The sequence below is a fragment of the Olea europaea genome, chromosome 21 (genome assembly GCF_002742605.1).
Source record: "Olea europaea var. sylvestris chromosome 21, O_europaea_v1, whole genome shotgun sequence".
Classification (NCBI taxonomy): Eukaryota; Viridiplantae; Streptophyta; class Magnoliopsida; order Lamiales; family Oleaceae; genus Olea; species Olea europaea.
Window position 1 is genome coordinate 6,904,997 of NC_036257.1, and position 19,492 is coordinate 6,924,488.

The following is a 19,492-nucleotide window of genomic DNA, read 5'->3' on the forward strand; positions in this document are numbered from 1 at the left end:
ATAAATTATGTACCATGTTCATATATTAGCTCTTACATCACAATTAAAGCTCAATTTTTACATTCACTAGCTATGGAAAAAAATAAAAATTAAAAATTAATTAATAAAAAACCAAAATTTTTTTGTTATATCAAGATAAATATACCATTATAATACAACTGTAACTTTTACTTTTATCAGAAAAGTCCCTTTACTTCAAAAAAAAAAAAAACATCATTTTCTCTTTGTGATTTTCAATAAAATTGGCTTGATTAAGCATGTTGATAAGAACGAGCAATGGGGCGAAATATCCAAAAGTATACAATGGAAACGGTCATAAATCACTGTATTAAACTAATCACAACACCCTAATCAACATTAATTAAGGTCACTTTCACGTTGTCATATAATAATAATCTAATTTTGTATTTCTTTCACATCTGCTTGCACGTCCTCTATAAACTATACATTGCCAATCTGTCACCAGTTGGACCCATATTAAAACTCTACCCAATCTTTCACCACTTTCTCCCATTTCTTGTTTTCATCAATCTCTCTCTCTCTCTCTCTCTCTCTCTCTCTCTCTCTCTTACACACACACACAAAAATCTAAATCTTTCCCAAAAGGTTACTTTAATTCATCAAGTGTTGTAAACACTTAATTTGGACAAGTTCATGGGGAGTAGATTCATCAACAACCAGTTTGTTAGTGAGGTAGAAGACGCTGAATATTCGCCAGAAAACAGTGGAGATTCGCCTAGCTCCGCCATGTCTAATGATACCAAGATGACTTTTACCTCCTCTCCAAAGAAAAGGTGATGTAAATAAATCATATATAGTATTTATAATCTCGTCTTTAATACTGTCAATTACTGCCTAATCTACATTATTAAGCATGCCAATACTATATTTGTGTGTGAGAAAAGATTCATTTATGTTTCAAGAATCTTTTAGGGTTTGATTTGCGAGAGTTCTTGTGCATGCATGTGTCAGTTGAAGAAATTATATAAAGAAAAATGGGTGTTTTGGGATTTTTTTACAGTAGGCGAGCTATACAAAAAAGAGTTGTGTTTTTGCCCATCAAAGAAGTGGAAGGATTAAGACTTAAGGGCGATCATATGAGTACTCCACCTTCTGATTCCTGGGCATGGAGAAAATACGGCCAAAAACCCATCAAAGGTTCACCCTATCCTAGGTAATTAATTAATTATCTTAGAAATATTTTGTATTATTTGATAAAATCCTCTATGGGATGATAATTTATCAATTTCTTTCGATTTTGTAGAGGTTATTACAGGTGCAGTAGCTCAAAGGGCTGTCCTGCAAGAAAACAAGTGGAGAGAAGTAGACAGGATCCTACTATGTTGGTGGTAACGTATTCTTCTGAACACAACCACCCGTGGCCGGCTTCTAAAAATCACCGCCATAACGCCGCCGCAGCTATGACAGCAACAAACGCTACACCTTCGGTCTCTGAAGAGGAGGAGGAAGAAGAAGAAGATCATGATCAAGATAAAGATAAGAAAGAGCCCATAAATGTTTCCATTCAATCTGAACTCATTTCTGAAGATAAATTTCCCAATCTTGATGAAACATCCTTAATTAACGGCAGCGAATTTGGGTGGTTCACAGATTTCTATCCTACTTCTTGCACCATGCTATACAGCCCAATTTTAACTGAAGACAGAGATAATACCGATTCCGATATTTTCACAATGCCAGAGGAAGATGAGTCACTTTTTGCCGATCTTGATGAATTGCCGGAGTGCTCAGCCGTGTTCCGCCGTGGGATAGTGCAGAGAGAGGTGGCGCACAGGCGGCACAGCCTTGAAACCACCGGGTGAGATATCAGCCAATACGTCATCCATATTTGTCTTTTCTAAGCAACATATTTTAATCTCAGCGTGTCGTACGCCATGAGATAACCCAGAAAGAAAAGTATTTTTCTTAAAATATGTTAGCGTAGTGGTTAGGGAATAAAAATGTTAATTTCATTGTAATTAGCACCAAAAGCCGTAGGTTAGTAACGGCTATCTTAATTTGGCTGACGTTTCTATTCAAGATAATTAGCTTATACTATTCGTCCATTATTATTTATATATTCTAAGAAATTACTTAAATAAGTTATTTAAGATTTAACATATAAATAATGTCCATACATTTCTTGTATATTTCTAACATTGCTGACAAAATTAAGAGAGTGTTTGGTTGGGATTTTGAGAATTGATTTTTTTACCGTTAGAGATAAAAGTAGATCTTACCCGTAAGAAAAGAATTCAAAAATGACAGCTGAAATAGTAAAATAACGGTCAAAAAATTGATTTTAATTGACTTAAAATCTCCACCAAACACCTCCAAAGTCGAGTGAGCACGACTTGAAGGTTTACTTCCTATAATATTTTGTATGACGTAATACTTGTACAATAAATCATTAATAGTTAAAGTTAACTTTTCGAAATCACGTAATATTGCGTGTGAAATGTAATGTCAAAATGTTAAAATAATGCGATAAATCCTTTCTTGGTGATCTTCCCTGTACCTACCTTCAATAATTTATCTAATTTCTTCTTATATTCGACAAGACAAGTTAAGTTTGTGAAAAATAATATTCATCAATATTAAAGACCTAGGTATAATTAAGCAAAAAAATAAATATTTTAAATTAAATATAATGTTATATATTAAATTTAATGACATGATTTGACACAATATTAAAGAAAGTAATTAATGTATTGAGTTTAAGTCTATTTAGAGGTGGGCACGGATTGGTTCGGTTCTAAGAAGAATCGAACCGAACCAAAATTATTGGGTATCTAGTAAATGGAACCGTCGAGTACAAATATAATTATGGAACCGTTCGGGTTCGATTCCGTTCGGTTTGCTTCGGTTCCGTTTGGTTCTGTACTATAATTAAATTTTTTAACATTTATAACAACATTATATAAATACAACTAATGACACATTTAATGGTTTTAGAATGTCAAAAACTAGTAGACTACATTGTTCAAATGATCGCTACGGTCAAAGTTTTGGTCGGGGAAGGTCACGGCTTCGATCGGAGGTCACAACGTCGACCGACGATTGTATAGGTTTTGGAATGTTAGAGAGGCTGCGAGAGTGAGTACAAGAGTCAAGACAGCGTTATGCACTTTAATGTAGGTGTTTAGGGTTATTTAGTGGATTGGATTTTGTAGGGCTAAGAAATAAAACAAATTATTGGGCCAAAAATTTGGATTTAGAAATTGTTAATTTGTTTAGAAAAAATTAAAATTAAAATAATTTGATTTATTCAATATAAAAAAAAAATTAGAAAGATTCGGTTCTTATTCGGTTCTTCGGTTCTTAGTCTAGAACCGAGAACCGAACCGTACCCGTCGATTCTCAATTCAGATAAACGTTCGGGTATTTAATTTGACAAGAATCATCGGGTTCGGTTCGGTTCGGTTCGGGTTCGATTCGGTCAGTTCGGTTCGGGAGATTTGTCCAGCCCTAAGTCTATTTATAGAACAAAAACTACGCATCAATATTTAGGGATGTCTGGCAAAACTATTGATAAAAAGTGTTAACCAATTTCGTAAAAATCGATAAAATATGTAGTTGAAAATTTAATAAAAATTGTGAATCCTATAAGATTGTGGTTAAAATTAATTATTCATTTTGATATAAATTTTTTAACAATTCTTTACGCTATTTCAACTAAGCACTCATAAAGTAGACGAAAACGTCAAAACTCAAATCTAATTTAGACATAACTTTTTGTCACAATAAGATTATCCAAACTTTTCTTGCTTAGTAAGGAAGGGAGAGAAAGAGACTTTATTTTTATTTTTATTTTTATTATAAGTAAAGAAGAAAGTGCCCCAGAGAGCCAAGACAGATTGAATCTTACTAATTAATTATTTCTTTTTTACCCTTTTCATGCAAAAGTTAATCCATTTTCTTTTCTTGGGGCAGGAAAAAAAATTATTAAAAAAAAAAAGAAAAAGAAAAAAAGGCTGGCAATGCCCAAAAAGTCAAACTTAACAATTATTTTGACTTTTAAGCAATGATAGTTGGATCTCCATTTATTCCTGCTGTTACACATGAAACCCCCAAACACTATGGACTTTGCACATGATTCTACTGACTTAATTAGCCAGCCAAATTCTATAATATAGTAATTATTGTAATCATAATTAAGAATATTGTATATGCATTTATAGATCGTCGATTATCATCGTCTACCGTGTGCGTGAGTCCTCCTGTTCATCTTTGATTTCATTTCAAAGTAGGATCGAGAAAAAACTTATTTTAATGATTGCATTTCAAGATGCCTTAACGAGGGACCAATGTGACCTTTCATTTTGATTCACTACTCATGTTGCTAGATATTATATTACTTATAGCCTATAGGTAAATAATAAAGTGTCATTTAAAATCATCAAAAGATTCCTTTTAATTTCTGAAGGAAAAATTGCATTTTTTGGATTTGAATTTACCTCGACTTTCTTTTTTTAGCATAATATATAGTAGAACTAATCATTCCTTCGATTTTGATCATTAAATGATGAATTCGCTCCTTTAAAAAAAATAAAAAAAAATTACAAATGGAATCCTATAACTTTTCAAAAGTACATATATATCACCTTTAAAATTATTACATACATATTATCACCCAAAAAAAAAAGAGTAATGTTATTCATAGTTAGCGATTGCAGTAGTCAACTACTTCAATCGCTAACTATAAATAACATTATTAAAAAAAGAATTTAATAAAATTTCATTTTCTCCAATGAAACTCAACGACCCACCCCATGTATCCTTATCCATCCAACCCATAATCAAACGTTACCTCCACAAATGCAATCACGGTTGTTGTTAGTCCCGCGGTCTATGATGCTGGTTTTTTATCGTTTTTTATTATTTATTATTTTTCTAAAACTTCAACTTCAAAAAAATCTAGTTTATTATATTAAATTAAATCGCAAGGGGTAAAGAAATTAAGATTGAGTTTTTAAACATCAAATATTTTTTCCAACTTAAGTTCAATATATTTTTGTTTAGTGTACATTATTGACAGTGCAAAATTAATTATACATTAACATAAATCATTTTTCACTTCTTGTGTAACTCTGTAATTTATCTTGATAGCTTTTAATTGTCGTTTCCATGAAATATGCATTATCATGTGACAAAAACGATTCTTAAATAACGTCAAAGTTGACAAATTAACAAATCCAAATCTTCTTCCTTATCCATTACATGGATTACCTAAATTTGATTTGATATGTAAGGACCACTGAACTGAGGCTAATGCGGTCAATTTTCTTGTTCAATTGGTTTTAACTATAATACTCCTCTATTCACCCATTTGATACCATAAGATTTAGGAAAATGCCAAACGAACATCATGGTTGACACAATGGATGATCGCACTCTCACATACCGAGGTGGGTCCCAAGTGATTAAAAAAATACCGACCTCCATGTACGAGTGTGCGTGGTCATTCCCACGGTCATCCATGCGGGTCATGTAACTCAGTCCTAACATTTAAGAACGCAAAATATATTCCACAACTTCCCAATCAGAATTTTCCATCTAAATGAAAGCAATACAAATAAATAAAACTTGCTCCTAACAACTGCAAGTAATGTAAAGCAACAACCACAGAGTCTATGTCGAACAGCAACCGCCCATCTTCGTAGCAGATACATCTTTGTTCACATCGATTTTCTTACCTATTGAAGGGACGTTCGACGCAGCTCCATTCTCTCCTGTTTCGATTGCCTTCTTGCACATAATATGGTATATCTGGGTAAGAACCTCAGAAAAAGCATTTTCCACATTCGTAGCTTCGAGTGCATAAGTTTCCATGAAGTAGAGTGACTCCTCAGCAAAAGACTTTCCATCATCAGTCGAGACTGCCACTAGACGGAGATCAGACTTGTTCTGTTCTCGACCAGCATGACAACTATATTGGGATCCGTGTGATCCCTCAACGCTCTTAACCACGTTTCAACATTTTCAAATGTCGGGTGCCTCATCACATTGTAAACAAGCAAAGCACCAATTGCACCGCGGTAGTAGGCGCTGGTAATTGCACAGTACCTAGAGACCAAAAAGGATGGCGAGGTATTAAAGATTGCAGAAATAAACTTGTGATGGAAAATTCAGCAATGCCTCAGTTTCTATCACCATAATAACTCTGGAAAATAATTAATTATTGATTTTGATCTAAATTTTTTAACAATTCTTCTTGCTATTTCAAATAAGCACTCATAAAGTAGACGAAAACGTGAAAACTCAAATCTAATTTAGACATAACTTTTTTGTCACAATAAGATTATCCAAACTATTCTTGCTTATTACTAAGGAAGAGAAAGAAAGAGACTTTATTTTATTTTTATTTTTTATTATAAGAAGAAAGAGCCAATTACAGATTGAATCTTACTAATTAATCATTTATTTTTTACCCTTTATATGCAAAAGTTAGTCCATTTTCTTTTCTTGGAGCGGGGGGAAAAATGGCTGGCGATGCCCAAAAAGTCAAACTTAACAATTATTTTGACTTTTAAGCTACGATAGTTGGATCTCCATTTATTCCTGCGGTTACACATGAAAACCCCAACACTATGGTCGTTGCACATGTAATCACAATTAAAAATATCATATATACATTGTAGATCGTTGATTATCATCATCTGCGGTGTGTGAGAGTCCAACTGCCCATCTTTGATTGCATTTCAAAGTAGGGCCAAGAAAATAATGAGGGACTAATGTGACCTTTCATTTAGATTCACTGCTCATGTTGCTAGCTATTATATTACTTATAGCCTATAGGTAAATAATATGCTCCTGTTTGAAGGATTAAAATTAGAATTTTAATAGATTTTCGTAAAAATTAATGAAATATATAATAAGTTATGTGATTCATAAAATATGTAGTTAAAATGAATTATTGACTTTGACTTAAATTAAAATCTATATTATGTCATTTAAAATTATCAAAAGAATCCTTTTAATTTCTGAAGGAAAAATTGCATTTTTTAGATCCGAAATTTACCTCAACTTTCTTTTTTAGCATAATATATATTCAATCTTTTAATTATACTAGTTGATTGCCCGTGCCATGCACGGATTTTGTTATTTCAAAGGTAATGTTAGAGGTCCTAGAAAATTGATTTATATTGCTCTTTTGTTGGTGACTCTTAAACATTTGATGCATAATATAGCATTTTTTTAATCTACTAACTTCTCCAAAGTTAAGAATTATTGATTCTCAACTTTATTATGAAACATTATGAAAGTAGGAAATAATTACGAAAGAATTATTGATTTTTATTAAATGACAAATGGAATATGAAATAAGCATACCTCAAGTCACCAATATCCTATTTTTGTGAGATTTTCCTGTTAGTTTAGGAAATTCCAAAAAAGTTGAACAACAAAGTACTATAACCGTTGAATCCACGAACAAGAAGTATGAAATTGTACACAAAAAAGAATAAGTTCAAAATCCACAAGATTTGAGGCTCAAATCCCTTTGAGTGTATCGCAAGTTCCATCCTACACGCATGATCAAACTAATCAATGGCTTGAAGTCAATAAAAAGGTGAAAATATGTGCGAAGACTCAATACAATTTACGCATACATAAAAATAATGATAAGCCCTCTTCCTTTCACTGCTTGTCTAAAAAGTGGCAAACATTGGTGCAAGGAAGTCATATGTTGCTCTCCTTAAACGCTACTGGCTATTCCAACTGGAGGCCATAAAATTGAGATGATAACAGTACATAGGCAAAGTAAAACCTTGAAAGGTGGCCCAAATTGTTTTGTTTAGGAATAAGAAGATATCAGTTCGATGACAATGTATAAAAATCAAAAGAAAGTGTAACTTGTAATGCTGTAGGACGCACCTCAAAATGCAATAACATGTATAAGAAAAGTGTATTATTCAAAGACTCAAAATTATCCAAATATCCCAATAGTAATTATAAGACATGAATATGAATAATATGATATCTTAAGCAAAGAAATGAAAAAGGCCTCACGAAGTGAATATCTTATTCCACAATAAAACATTTTCAATGTTATGCACCAAGAAATGATAAGAAAGAAGAATGCTAATAGTATTAGCACACTATAAAGTAATAAACACACTTCTATACAGTCAGTAGGATAGCTTGTTTGTTGAAACTGAAAAGGCTATAGTTCGACCCAATCAACACCTAGAGGGGGGGTGAATAGGTGTCTATGCGGAATTTAGCAATTTAATTAAGTTATACAACAAGTCACATAAATTAAACGTTGTCCAAATTCATTCACATGATTTAACTACCTATATTGAATTGCCGGTTGAATTGAAATTGACAGAAAGCAATAAATAACACAAAAATTGTTGACGGAGAAAATCCAACTGGGTAAAAACTCCGGGCACAAGCCAGTAGGGATTCACTATAGAAGACTCCAACTTACAGTACGCCAGACATGACTGTATCTAACAACACTCTGACCTCCTTACTGTATCAACCAAAGCTCTCCTGGATTCTGCAGATCTGCGCCAAAATCCCAACCTTGTATTTCTTCTATTTCCCGTGAATCAACAAGAACTCCAGTTCTTCAATCAACCTCCTTCTCGAATCTTCAATCAACTGATCTTCTGGAAGTAGTGAGGATTTTTTATAGGTGTTTTGTTTGAAAATGTATTTGATGTTTTTATTTTTCTTCAATGAATCATATGGTGAAAAGTTTTGCAATTGATCCTTTGGTAGAGAGGAAAATATTGTGCTATGTGTTTTGTCAAAAGCTATTAATGAAAAGCGGAATTTTTTTTTATATAGTGGTCGTTTTTTGTAGTATGGAGCGTTTAAAATTCACGAGGAAGGAAAATTACCAAACGCCGGATGACACTGTCGCTCGAGCGAAGTGCCGGCGAAACTCTAGCGACGCACTCTCGATCGAGCGAAGTGGTGGCGAAACTCCAGCGACGCAGGTTCTGTTATTTAGGCTCGAGCGAGGTCAGGGCGACACTCTAGCACCAATCTTGGGCCGTTTTTATCTTCAAAGCATCCAACTTTACCCTAGACCTATACATTAATTATTGCAAAATTTCAACACAAGTCCCTGAACTTTTAGACATTGACAAATTGGTCCTTGACTTACAAACTCGACAAATTAGTCATTTTGGTCACAGATTGCCAATTACAACATTTTCCTAACAAGAGCAAACATCATTATTGAAACTTTCTAGTATTTAACCTAAGTGAATGAAAGAAATTTGTGGAATACAAAAAATACAAGTTTGCCAAATCAATTAGTGTCACGAAAAATTAAATTTACAATTAATATAAATATACATATTACAATAAAAGGTTATAAGAAAATATGAAAAAGTTGTTTAACAAAACAGGACTATATGTAGCAAGACAAGTATTCCTGGTCTGAATGCTAAACATCGGACAAATCCAAATAAACACAAGAAAATCAGAAAAGGAGTGGACAATTGATACAAACCTTTGATAAAGTCAAGAATTAAAAGGCCATTGAAGTAAGAAAAAAATCGCATGAAGTTCCACAAAGAAGCCCAAAATCCATTTGGGGTTCAATGTCTAATTTTTCGAATCTTTTAGAGAAGACATATGAAAAGGTTGTAGTTTTACATATTTATGAACGAAAGATTTTCTTCGTAGACAACATTTTTTATACATGTTTTGTGTAGTTTTCTATGTTTGATGGTATAAGTAGAACTTTGATAGATGTGCTTGTTTTTACCCTTGATAATGCTACATAAAACTGACCATGACAAAAAAATTGACTCTAGAATATACAAACCGATGAAATTAAGTGTTTGACCCTGTGCTTTGTTTATCGTCTTGCGAAGCACGACCTAATTGGAAATTGAATTCTTTTAAATTGAATTGGGTTTTGGTCACTTTTCAAAGGTATAAAAGAGATCTTCGATAAGAAATATATTTTCCTCAATACTCGCTAGTTGTTCAGAAAAATTACGTTATTTTAAAACTTTTGACAAGTAAAGCTTGTTCCCTTGCATAACCCTTTAGAATGATTGATATTTAGCAATAATATGATAGGACAATTTACCTCAATTTTCAATTCATGCGGTGGAATACCATTTGGGGTTAGACTATTCAAAAAATCTTCTCATAAGCTCTGTCTTCATTTATCAATTATTTCATCAAAACTATAATATGTGAGAATTTCACCAGGAATATGTTCAAGCAAAATTCAATTAATATGATCAACACATTCATTTGTAGGCTTAAGAATGATTCGATTTGCCATCGCATGGAAATTATTAGCATATGCTTCTATATCTAAAAAACATGATATATCAATTTTTTAAAAGATGTAATTTCATCTTTAAATGGCAAACTATATTGTTTGGAAGTTTAATGCATTTACAAGGGTTAATTCCCCAAATATTCACTAAACTTTGCTAAAAAGTTTTCAAGAAGTCAACGAACTTCAAAACTTCTCTAAATAGTCACTGAACTTTGTAAAAAGTTCCCATGATGTCATGAACTTTAAAAATTCTCTAAATAGTCACTTAACTTTGCAAAACAATGATGTATGAGGTCTCAATTTGCATGTATGGAGTCTCAATTTGCAAAGTTGAGTAACCTCTTATGAACTTTTTGCAAAGTTAAAGTTCAGTGACTATTTAGGGAATATCGAAGTTTGGTTACCTCTTAGGAATTTTTTGCAAAAATCAATGACTATTTTGGGAAGTTTTGAAATTTAGTAACCTCCTGGAAACTTTTGGTAAAGTTCAGTGACTATTTGGTGAATTAACTCATTTACAACTATGTTCTTTCTCTAGTTTTATCTCCAATTCTTAGCAAGTAATTACAAAATGTGGGATCCAACTTTACCATCATATTCTCGATCAATGGTAGATGTATATACAAAGGTCATAAGTTTGGGAAAACTAAGCTAGCTTTCATTATATCGTTTTTTCACCTTTTGACACCACTGGTAGAACTTGATGAAAATTTCCTCCAAGAATTATTACTTTCCCACCAAAAAGCAAGTTACAGTTGGTAATATGTCTAAGCATCTTATCTGCAGCTTCAACAGCAGAACAATTTATCATCGATGCTTCATCCCAAATGATCAACCTATACATTTTCAACAAACTTCCTAAAGCTGATTGCATGCTAACAGAACAGCTTATTTCACCATCTGTTTCCAAAGGAATTTTAAATCTTGAATGAGAAGTTCAACCTCCAGGTAAAAGAGATACAGATACTCCAAATGATCTAGTTACCAAAGCAATTAAATTTTGTGACCTTACACCAGCTAAGACTGCTTTATATAAAAATATTTTTCCTCTCCCGCCTAGATCGTCGATGAAGAAAGCATCGCTGGATTCTAATTTTACTTTTTGAATAATTATATCATATGCAAACTATTATTTTTTATTTAATGTTGGTGCACAAGCAAGGCGTCCTTCAATATCAAAATTAGTTGTCTCCTCTTCAACCATTATTCTCATCTTTTCAATTTCATCTATATTGACATGGAATGGCACCATGGCATAATCATTTATGTTATGAGCTAAAGATTCCAAAATAGAACTAATGCCTTCTAAAGCACATAGTTCAGCAATCTCCTTAAGTATATTTTGATGTACATAATCGTTAAACATATAAATCTTAAACTTATCCCACAAGAACTTTGGATGGTTAGGATTTCAGCAATCTCCTTGAAGTTATTTTTTAAGAAATGACTGCTTCTTTAAGACATCTTTTCGCACAATGATTGTCTCTGTTTAATAAACCATGTAAAAGTGCTGCTTCTCAATATGTAACAACAGTTACCCCATTTAAAGTTTGTAAATCATGAAATGATACTGGTCCTCTAATATGATTAAGAAAAATGCGTAAAAATATCATTCTTCTTCAGATGGGTTAGCTGTTACAATTCGTCCTATAATAATTTGTTTCATTCTCGGAGTTCAAATTTTGTTATCTGCACAGACAAAATTGTTTAGGAAAATTTCGATACAACAATGTACGAACTAACTTGTTTTCTTCATTCATTCAAAAAATTCAATTAACATTGTTATTCTCGTATTTTCTTTTTCAATAATATAGATAAATCATCATGATCAATGTATGTTATTTATTGATAATCCTCAATATGAAGTTGTAAAGAATAAACATATGGATAAATATCTGACGAATTCAAAGAAAAAATTCTCCACATAACCTCAATAGAGATATCCATCTAGCTAATTAATAAATAAAAATTTCATGGATTTCCTCATTTGTTTCATTTGTTTTAACGGAGAAAATAATATGACTATGTCATTTATACACATATCTATAAAAATATTTTACAACTTTAATAGAATAATTTATTTCAACATTAATGTAACAGTCAAATTTCGCACTTAAATAAGGATTGTATGGTACGACCCAACGATTGTCTAACATTCGACTTCTAACGTTAATAGAAATACCATTAATACGTTGCATATACAACGAATATAAGTTATTACCAAATATAGTAGTATTACGATAATCCCTCTAGTATTTATTTTTACAACCTTTATTTATCTCCATACATACATTTTAGGATTCAAATTTTCAGAAAGGCCATGCATATTATGTTTAACAATAATTGAATGAAGATGAGGGTCTTTTGTTTGTTAGAAAGTTTACAAGACACTATCTTATCAACCTCTTCAGCACAACAAATCTTTTAGCCGCATTTGAAAATCAACAATAGATATACATGAGGAATGGGGCCTAATACATTTTCGTTATATAAATCATTTTTCAACTTCTAATTTTGCTCTAAATATAGGCGCGACTAGATCTGATCGATTCTAAACCTTATCATTGTATCTTAGTTCTCACTTAATGTTTAGCCAATTTGAATTACATGTTTCAGTAAAAAATAAACCTGATTTTTCATAACATTGTACAATAGCCATCACATCTATATATCTTATTAGTAGATCTCTAGGACCACATATAAAAGATTATTGTAAAACAAACTTCCTCCCAATTTTGTATCCCATTGTCTCTCCATTTTGAACACTATCTACAATGCATTAATAAAGTTCAGCTCGAAATTTTTTCTTGTTATTATGAAAATAATATAAACTAACAGTTTTAATTTTAACATATATATCCACAACATATTGTTGAAATAGTCTACCATTGTGAAATAATACGAACTACCAAAAAATCTAATTTGTAATTTGTATGAGAAGTATTCCTGGCAAGAAACTTCAGACCATTTTTTCATTCCATTGAGCACTAGATAATGTAAAAAAGGATTAGTTTCAGTATAAAGAATCATTTTAAATATCCATTTGCAACATTCACATTGCAGATGTTATAAAATTTTCTAAAAGATGTATTTACTAACTTGTATCCTCTTTTTCAAGAATTTCAGCTGTGAAATTAATTGTGCTAGGAAAAGCAAAAAAAGTCATACAAATGCTGAGGTTGAAAGTATGTGCTTCTACTTCTCTCAATACCTTCATGCCAACCGAATTTCTCATATGGAAAAATCAAAGGATATTACTAAGGATCATAACAACCATATTAAAGTAAACCCTGTGTGAATCACCAAAATGATCATATAAAATAATATCACGAACGTGAACATTTACATTTTCATCATCTTCGACCCATATAGCAACTACTTGAGATGTTGTATGTGTCATATCTTGCAAGTTCATGTCTTGTAGATGTCCCTTGAAAACTTAGACGATAAGCTCTTAGTAAACAAGTTTACAAGATTACCCTGATAACAATTTTACTGACAACCACATTTTCTCGACCAATTATCTATCTTAAGAGATGATATTTTTGTTCAATGTATTTATTCCTCTGATGACTCTTGGATCTTTAGCATTTGTAACAGTCTTACTGTAATCCAATACAATGTAAAGGGTTGTACGGATGCAAGCATTACTGATAAGAGTGTAAAATACCATATTTTCCCCTCTTAACTATTGCATTCATGTGATTATATTATGCCAAAATGCACTCATTATTCTTATATTTTGGTTTAGGTTGCATTTTGATGAAAAAGTTGAAATTCGAAAGAAACAAGTGAAAAATGACCAAAGTAGAAGAAAATGAAAGTTCGGGGACTAAAGTGCAAATGATCCAAACTTGTGTCTAAGATTATGATGAAGATTCGAAAGTGTTAGAGGTCAAGTGGATGAGGAAAGAAGTCAAAGGGATGAAATAACGTCAAAGTTTGATCAATACATCAATTTCCAATCGAAAACTAACACACCAATTTGTAGTCTCATGTTGGGACCCATTTTTGACATGGAAGATGATCGAATTGGGAGATGACTTCTGAATAAAAATTGTGGCCCTTTGAGTTAGCTATCCAATGTAACTTGAATCACCTCAATTGGATAGCGGGAAAGAAAGTTATGATTAAAACACTGAAAGCTGTCTGGCGGAACCATGCGGTCGCATGCCTTTCTACTATGCGGTCGCACACACCTATACCGAGAATTGAAGAGGCTGAAAGTGCATAACCATGCGACCGCAATGACAATAACCATGCGGTCGCATAGTGTTTTTTGGGCGGCCGAATCTCAGGTTCCTTATACGATTGAATCTCTTATGGTAACCTAATTTTCACGGGATATAAATGCCCAAAACCACCCAGAACGAAGTCAGACGCCCCCAGACCTTTTTCTTTCATTTTGGTGCTCAAGAAACTCCATGGAAAACTAAGGAACTTGGTGAAGCAACGAAGGATCTCAATCGATTTTGGTGATTTCGACATCTTTAATTCATGTAATTGAGTTTTTCATTATTAAACAATTTTAGAATCGAATTTCCATATCTTGAATATGTTTTTTACATTAGTTTAACAATTATTAGAATTTCCATAGATTCAGTCATGCTTTCTCTATCGAATATTCGAAATACTTGTTGAATTACAATTTGAATTATTTATTTGTGAGATTATTTTAACTTTTATCAAACCCTTCATAGATCTAGCCATGTTCCTTCTATCGAATGATTGAAATAATTGTTGAATTTTAATCTTAATATTACTTTATTGGCGAATTGATTACTACCTTATGCTTGATGTATATGGTCGATCTTTGATCTTGTTCCAATAAAAAATGTGCGAATGTGTTATAGAAAATCTAGATTCTAGCAATATAATTGGAATTAAATTGGACTTTATTGTTAAATCTTCCGATTAGAGAGTTGGGAAGAAAATCTCTAATTGAGGAAAAATACATGAATTATTGATATCGATTAATCCAATCCATTGGGGGAATTCCGACGCTTTACTTACGTCACATATTGATAATTAATTTTTATTCTAAGTGACAAATCATTCCCACATAAAATTACGAAAACCCTAGTTTGTTTGATTTTTTGAGAAAATTTTCATCTCCCTGTGGATACGACACCCCAAAGATGTACTACAATCACCGCGTTATACTTTGGGCGTAATCAACTACCTCGATGTCCGTAAGGATTTTCTAAGTCATACAGCCAATTTGGCAGCTTATGGTTGGCATTAATGGTAGAATCAGCAATGCATAATTGCATAATATGTCTCCCAATAATGGCCCCACAATGATATCGATGTAAACATGTGATAGTCTTCAGCATTTTGGAAGTTTGAATCTTTTTAACCTATCGAAATAAGATCGAACGACGAGCATATAATTCCCTGTTATTTGAAAGTAATAAAAGATATGCTTTATCGCCATTTAATGTTTCGATCTCAAGATTAAATAGATTTCGACTCACGACACCAATAGTATGACAAATGTCAAGTCTATTGCACAGCATGGCATACATGAGACTACGTACTGCCAACACATAAGGCATCCTACTCCTGTATTCAATCTCTTTAGGACTCTTCGTAGACTAATCCTTAGTTGGATTCGATGCTTGAGGGCAAAGTCTTGCATAGAAAATCTGACAAGTATCTTGTCAACATATAAGACTTAGGATAAAAGTTATTGTATTGTTCTTTCGATCTCTCAAGATCTGAAACCTATAACATAGCATCATTAAGTCCAACATATAAAACTGTTGGGCAATCACGCTTTTGTAGACAATAACGTACCCACATTATTTCTAATAAGTATAATATCATCTACATAAGTAATAGAAAAAAATACAAGTTTATCTTGTATCTTCTTATAGATACAGGATTCCTCAAAGTTAAGATTAAAACCAAATGTCTTAATCACTTTATCGAATTTTTATTCCAAAATCTCAATGTCTGCTTCGATTCATAAATAGATCGCTGCATCCCCATCATCCATAATCCTTATATGAATTCAGATCATCACTTGTACGATGGAGATCACCCTATTGGACTCTCTACTCAACAAGTACCTTGAAGGTGAATTGATATTTAAGGGATGATTGATTTAGGACTGTGGCATCATTTAGAGTGTAATATTTTCACCAATGTTGGCACTACCATTAGGTGACGCCATTACCTCCTCATTATCTTCAACGTTCTATTGATCTATTGGATCAGATGACAACTCATCTCTCCCACTTATATCACGTTGCCTAGGTTTATTTGACACCATAGGATGTCTGCCCTAGCTTATGTCCCAAGAGTTAATAAGGTAGAATTGTGCCCACTCATTTCTTCCAACACAACCTTATTCTTGGGCTAATGATCATTAATATACTTATCCTCCAAAAAGGTTGCATTTGTTCTAACAAAAACCTTCCTATATAGAGGACTATAAAAATTATCTTTAGGTATCTTTAGGATATCCCACAAATAGACACATCTCTAATCTAGACTCCAATTTTCTGCCTTCTCTTTAAGTAAATGAGCTGGACCTCCAAATCCTGGTTGTGATGCAAGCAGGACTTGAAATATTCCAAAATTTCATGAAAGTCTTGAGAACAGACTTAGAAGGATCTAAGTCAAGAATATATCCAAATGTTTTCAGTGTATAACCCAAAATGAGATAGGTGCAGTTGTGAAACTCTTCATTGACCTAATCATATCTAACAATGTCGCGTTTCTTCTTTTTGAAACTCCATTCCATTTAGGTATACCAGACGTATTCAATTAAGAAACAGTACCATTTTCTGTTAAATTATCTCCAAATTCTCTCGAGAAGTATTCACCACCTTTCCGATTGAAGTATGTTAATACTCTTACCCAAATGTTTCTCGATTTTAGTCTTATACTCTTTTGATTTCTTAAAAATATATGACTTTCAAGCCATTAGGTGAATGTATTGAATCCAGAGTAATTATCTATAAAGAAACACTCATAGTTTCGCTTCTCAAGTATATTCACAAGTCCACACATAGTTTCAGTACATTTTTGGCTATATCCTTTTGTCGAAAAAAAGAATATCTTGGTCATATTGTCTTCTAAACAAAACTCACAAACTGTCAATGGTTTGATCTTAACTGAGCTGATGAACCATCTCTAGTCAATATTATATTCTGTTAGGTCGATTCGTCCAAGATGCCGTAGATATGTATCACTAGTGTGGTGCGACATTTTATGGTGTACAAGAGTTACATTTTTATTTCATATGTGGAATAGTTTAAAATATAAAGACCATTAATCAAATGTCCAGAACAAACATGAACTTTATTCATTAAAATGATAAGCATATTAGACACTGATTTTATAGAATAATTTTGTCCTGTTAAATTGAAAATAGAAAATAAATTTTTGCATCATTCGCGAGACATAATAATAGTCTTTAAGAATTAAACACCTACCACATTTGAAATAAAAACAATACTCCTGTAATCTTGCCAAAACTACTGATCTTATGCTAACGATAATTTTAAACTGACTTTTACTGAGTTTTTCGCTTTCTTGAAAATGCCCCTTGACATGCAGATATGATTAGTGGTTCCAAAATTTACAACTCATGAATTTGTAGTATCAATCACTAAATAATACTCAGTAACAAAAAACTTTACGCACACTTTGCTTTCTAGTTAGTGCATCTAGGCAATCTTTCTTAGTGTCATTTTTTACTGTAGTTGAAGTATCCTTGATAGATAGTTGCATCCAGACTCTCAGCCATGTTTGAAGTATGCAATCACAGTCAAATTATGAAACTTCACAAGTACTCTGGATTTCATGCGAATGTTATAGAAGGTACAAATGAATTCAGAAGAGCATTCCTACTTTGATGATCAAACATGTCCTAAAAGGTCTCTAATATATAATGGGAGGTACTATGACTTCCAAGTCTTTGTTGTAACACATTTGACATCGAAGTCAAAATGAAATAGCTAGACATTTGTTCTACATTCTTTTACTCAACATACTTAGCCTTTTGGACTTGTCACGTGGTCTTAGTAGATCCATCAAGATATTCGTTAAGAACAAAATTAAGTTTTTCCATAATGAGCATAAACTTTGAATTACATTTCAAATCCACACAATTTTTCCCGATTATTTAGCTTTGTTTTAGAATAACGGAAAAATTGGCCAAGTAATATTTCGTATAAAATAATCATACATTGCATATTAAAATTGAGCAGCAAATAATAATTTAGCATATGATGCATGAATGCACACGTAGATCCATCTAACTACAATAATACTACGATTATTTGATCATTGTAATCCAACAGGCATCTCTATAGAAAAGGTAATCGTGTCCATTGATCAAGTTGGAACCCTCCCACAAGACAAACCACATCTGACAACAAATGTTTGTATAAGTTCAATATCGATTTATTTGATCACTAAAATCATAAATGAGAGCCTCTATAGGAGGTTCGTAGATAATCTCGATTTGAGTATATAACCTTTGTCTAGATCTCTAGATAATTAAAAATAATTTTGTCATCTATAAGATGATCACAAATTATATTCTTATTTAGAAGATCTTAACATAAAGTTATTCAATCAAGCAACTTGAACTATGCAGCCCTTCTATAGGGAGCTTTTTGCATTACCGGCATGAGACAGGTGCGTTACTTTGCTTATGGATTAACCAAAGGAAACTATGGGTTTTTATTTAAATAAATAATCACTCCCACTTAATATTTTAAAGTAGTATATTTTAATTAAAATAATTACCAACTGTTTATTTAATACACAATATAATTATTACAAAAATTTTCCATCCAGAAAAATTTAAATAATTATAATAAGTTCTTATTAATCAAATTAATATACAGTCTAATTATTAAGACTTTTCAATCCAGAAAACTTTAATCTAAATTAAATTAATCAAGAAAAATTGAAATAATTATCAAATGTTCACATTAATCAAATTAATATACAGTTTAATTATTATGAATTTTCCTCCCAGAAAAATTTAATCTAAATTAAATTAATCAAAAAAAATCGGTGTTCAATGTTATACATACTATTTATTGTATCATGAGCGGTGTCATAAATAAATTCATGTGTCATTATATTAAGAATGATAATATTTTAATTAATAATTGAAAGCAACTCTTGTCTGCTTTGTAAACAGGTAGCACGCTGCTACCTACTTATGTCTGATAGCGTGAGTTGCATCCGCGCAACTACCTACTG

At 32.1% G+C, this 19,492-nt stretch overlaps 1 protein-coding gene across 2 annotated transcripts; it reads left to right on the forward strand.

The window, feature by feature from the left end:
• Nucleotides 1-484: 484 nt before the first annotated feature.
• On the forward strand, nucleotides 485-2,076 carry LOC111370503 (probable WRKY transcription factor 65). 2 transcript variants are annotated; one of them, XM_022992221.1, is made up of 3 exons: nucleotides 485-794; nucleotides 1,025-1,174; nucleotides 1,265-2,076. In XM_022992221.1, exons 1-3 carry the CDS (start codon nucleotides 655-657, stop codon nucleotides 1,821-1,823), a joined length of 849 nt encoding a protein of 282 aa, XP_022847989.1. In that variant the 5' UTR covers nucleotides 485-654; the 3' UTR covers nucleotides 1,824-2,076. The 2 variants fall into 2 exon arrangements, with proteins under 2 accessions (XP_022847989.1, XP_022847988.1); XM_022992220.1 differs by having other exon boundaries at nucleotides 488-794; nucleotides 1,022-1,174.
• The last annotated feature ends 17,416 nt before the right edge of the window (nucleotides 2,077-19,492 follow it).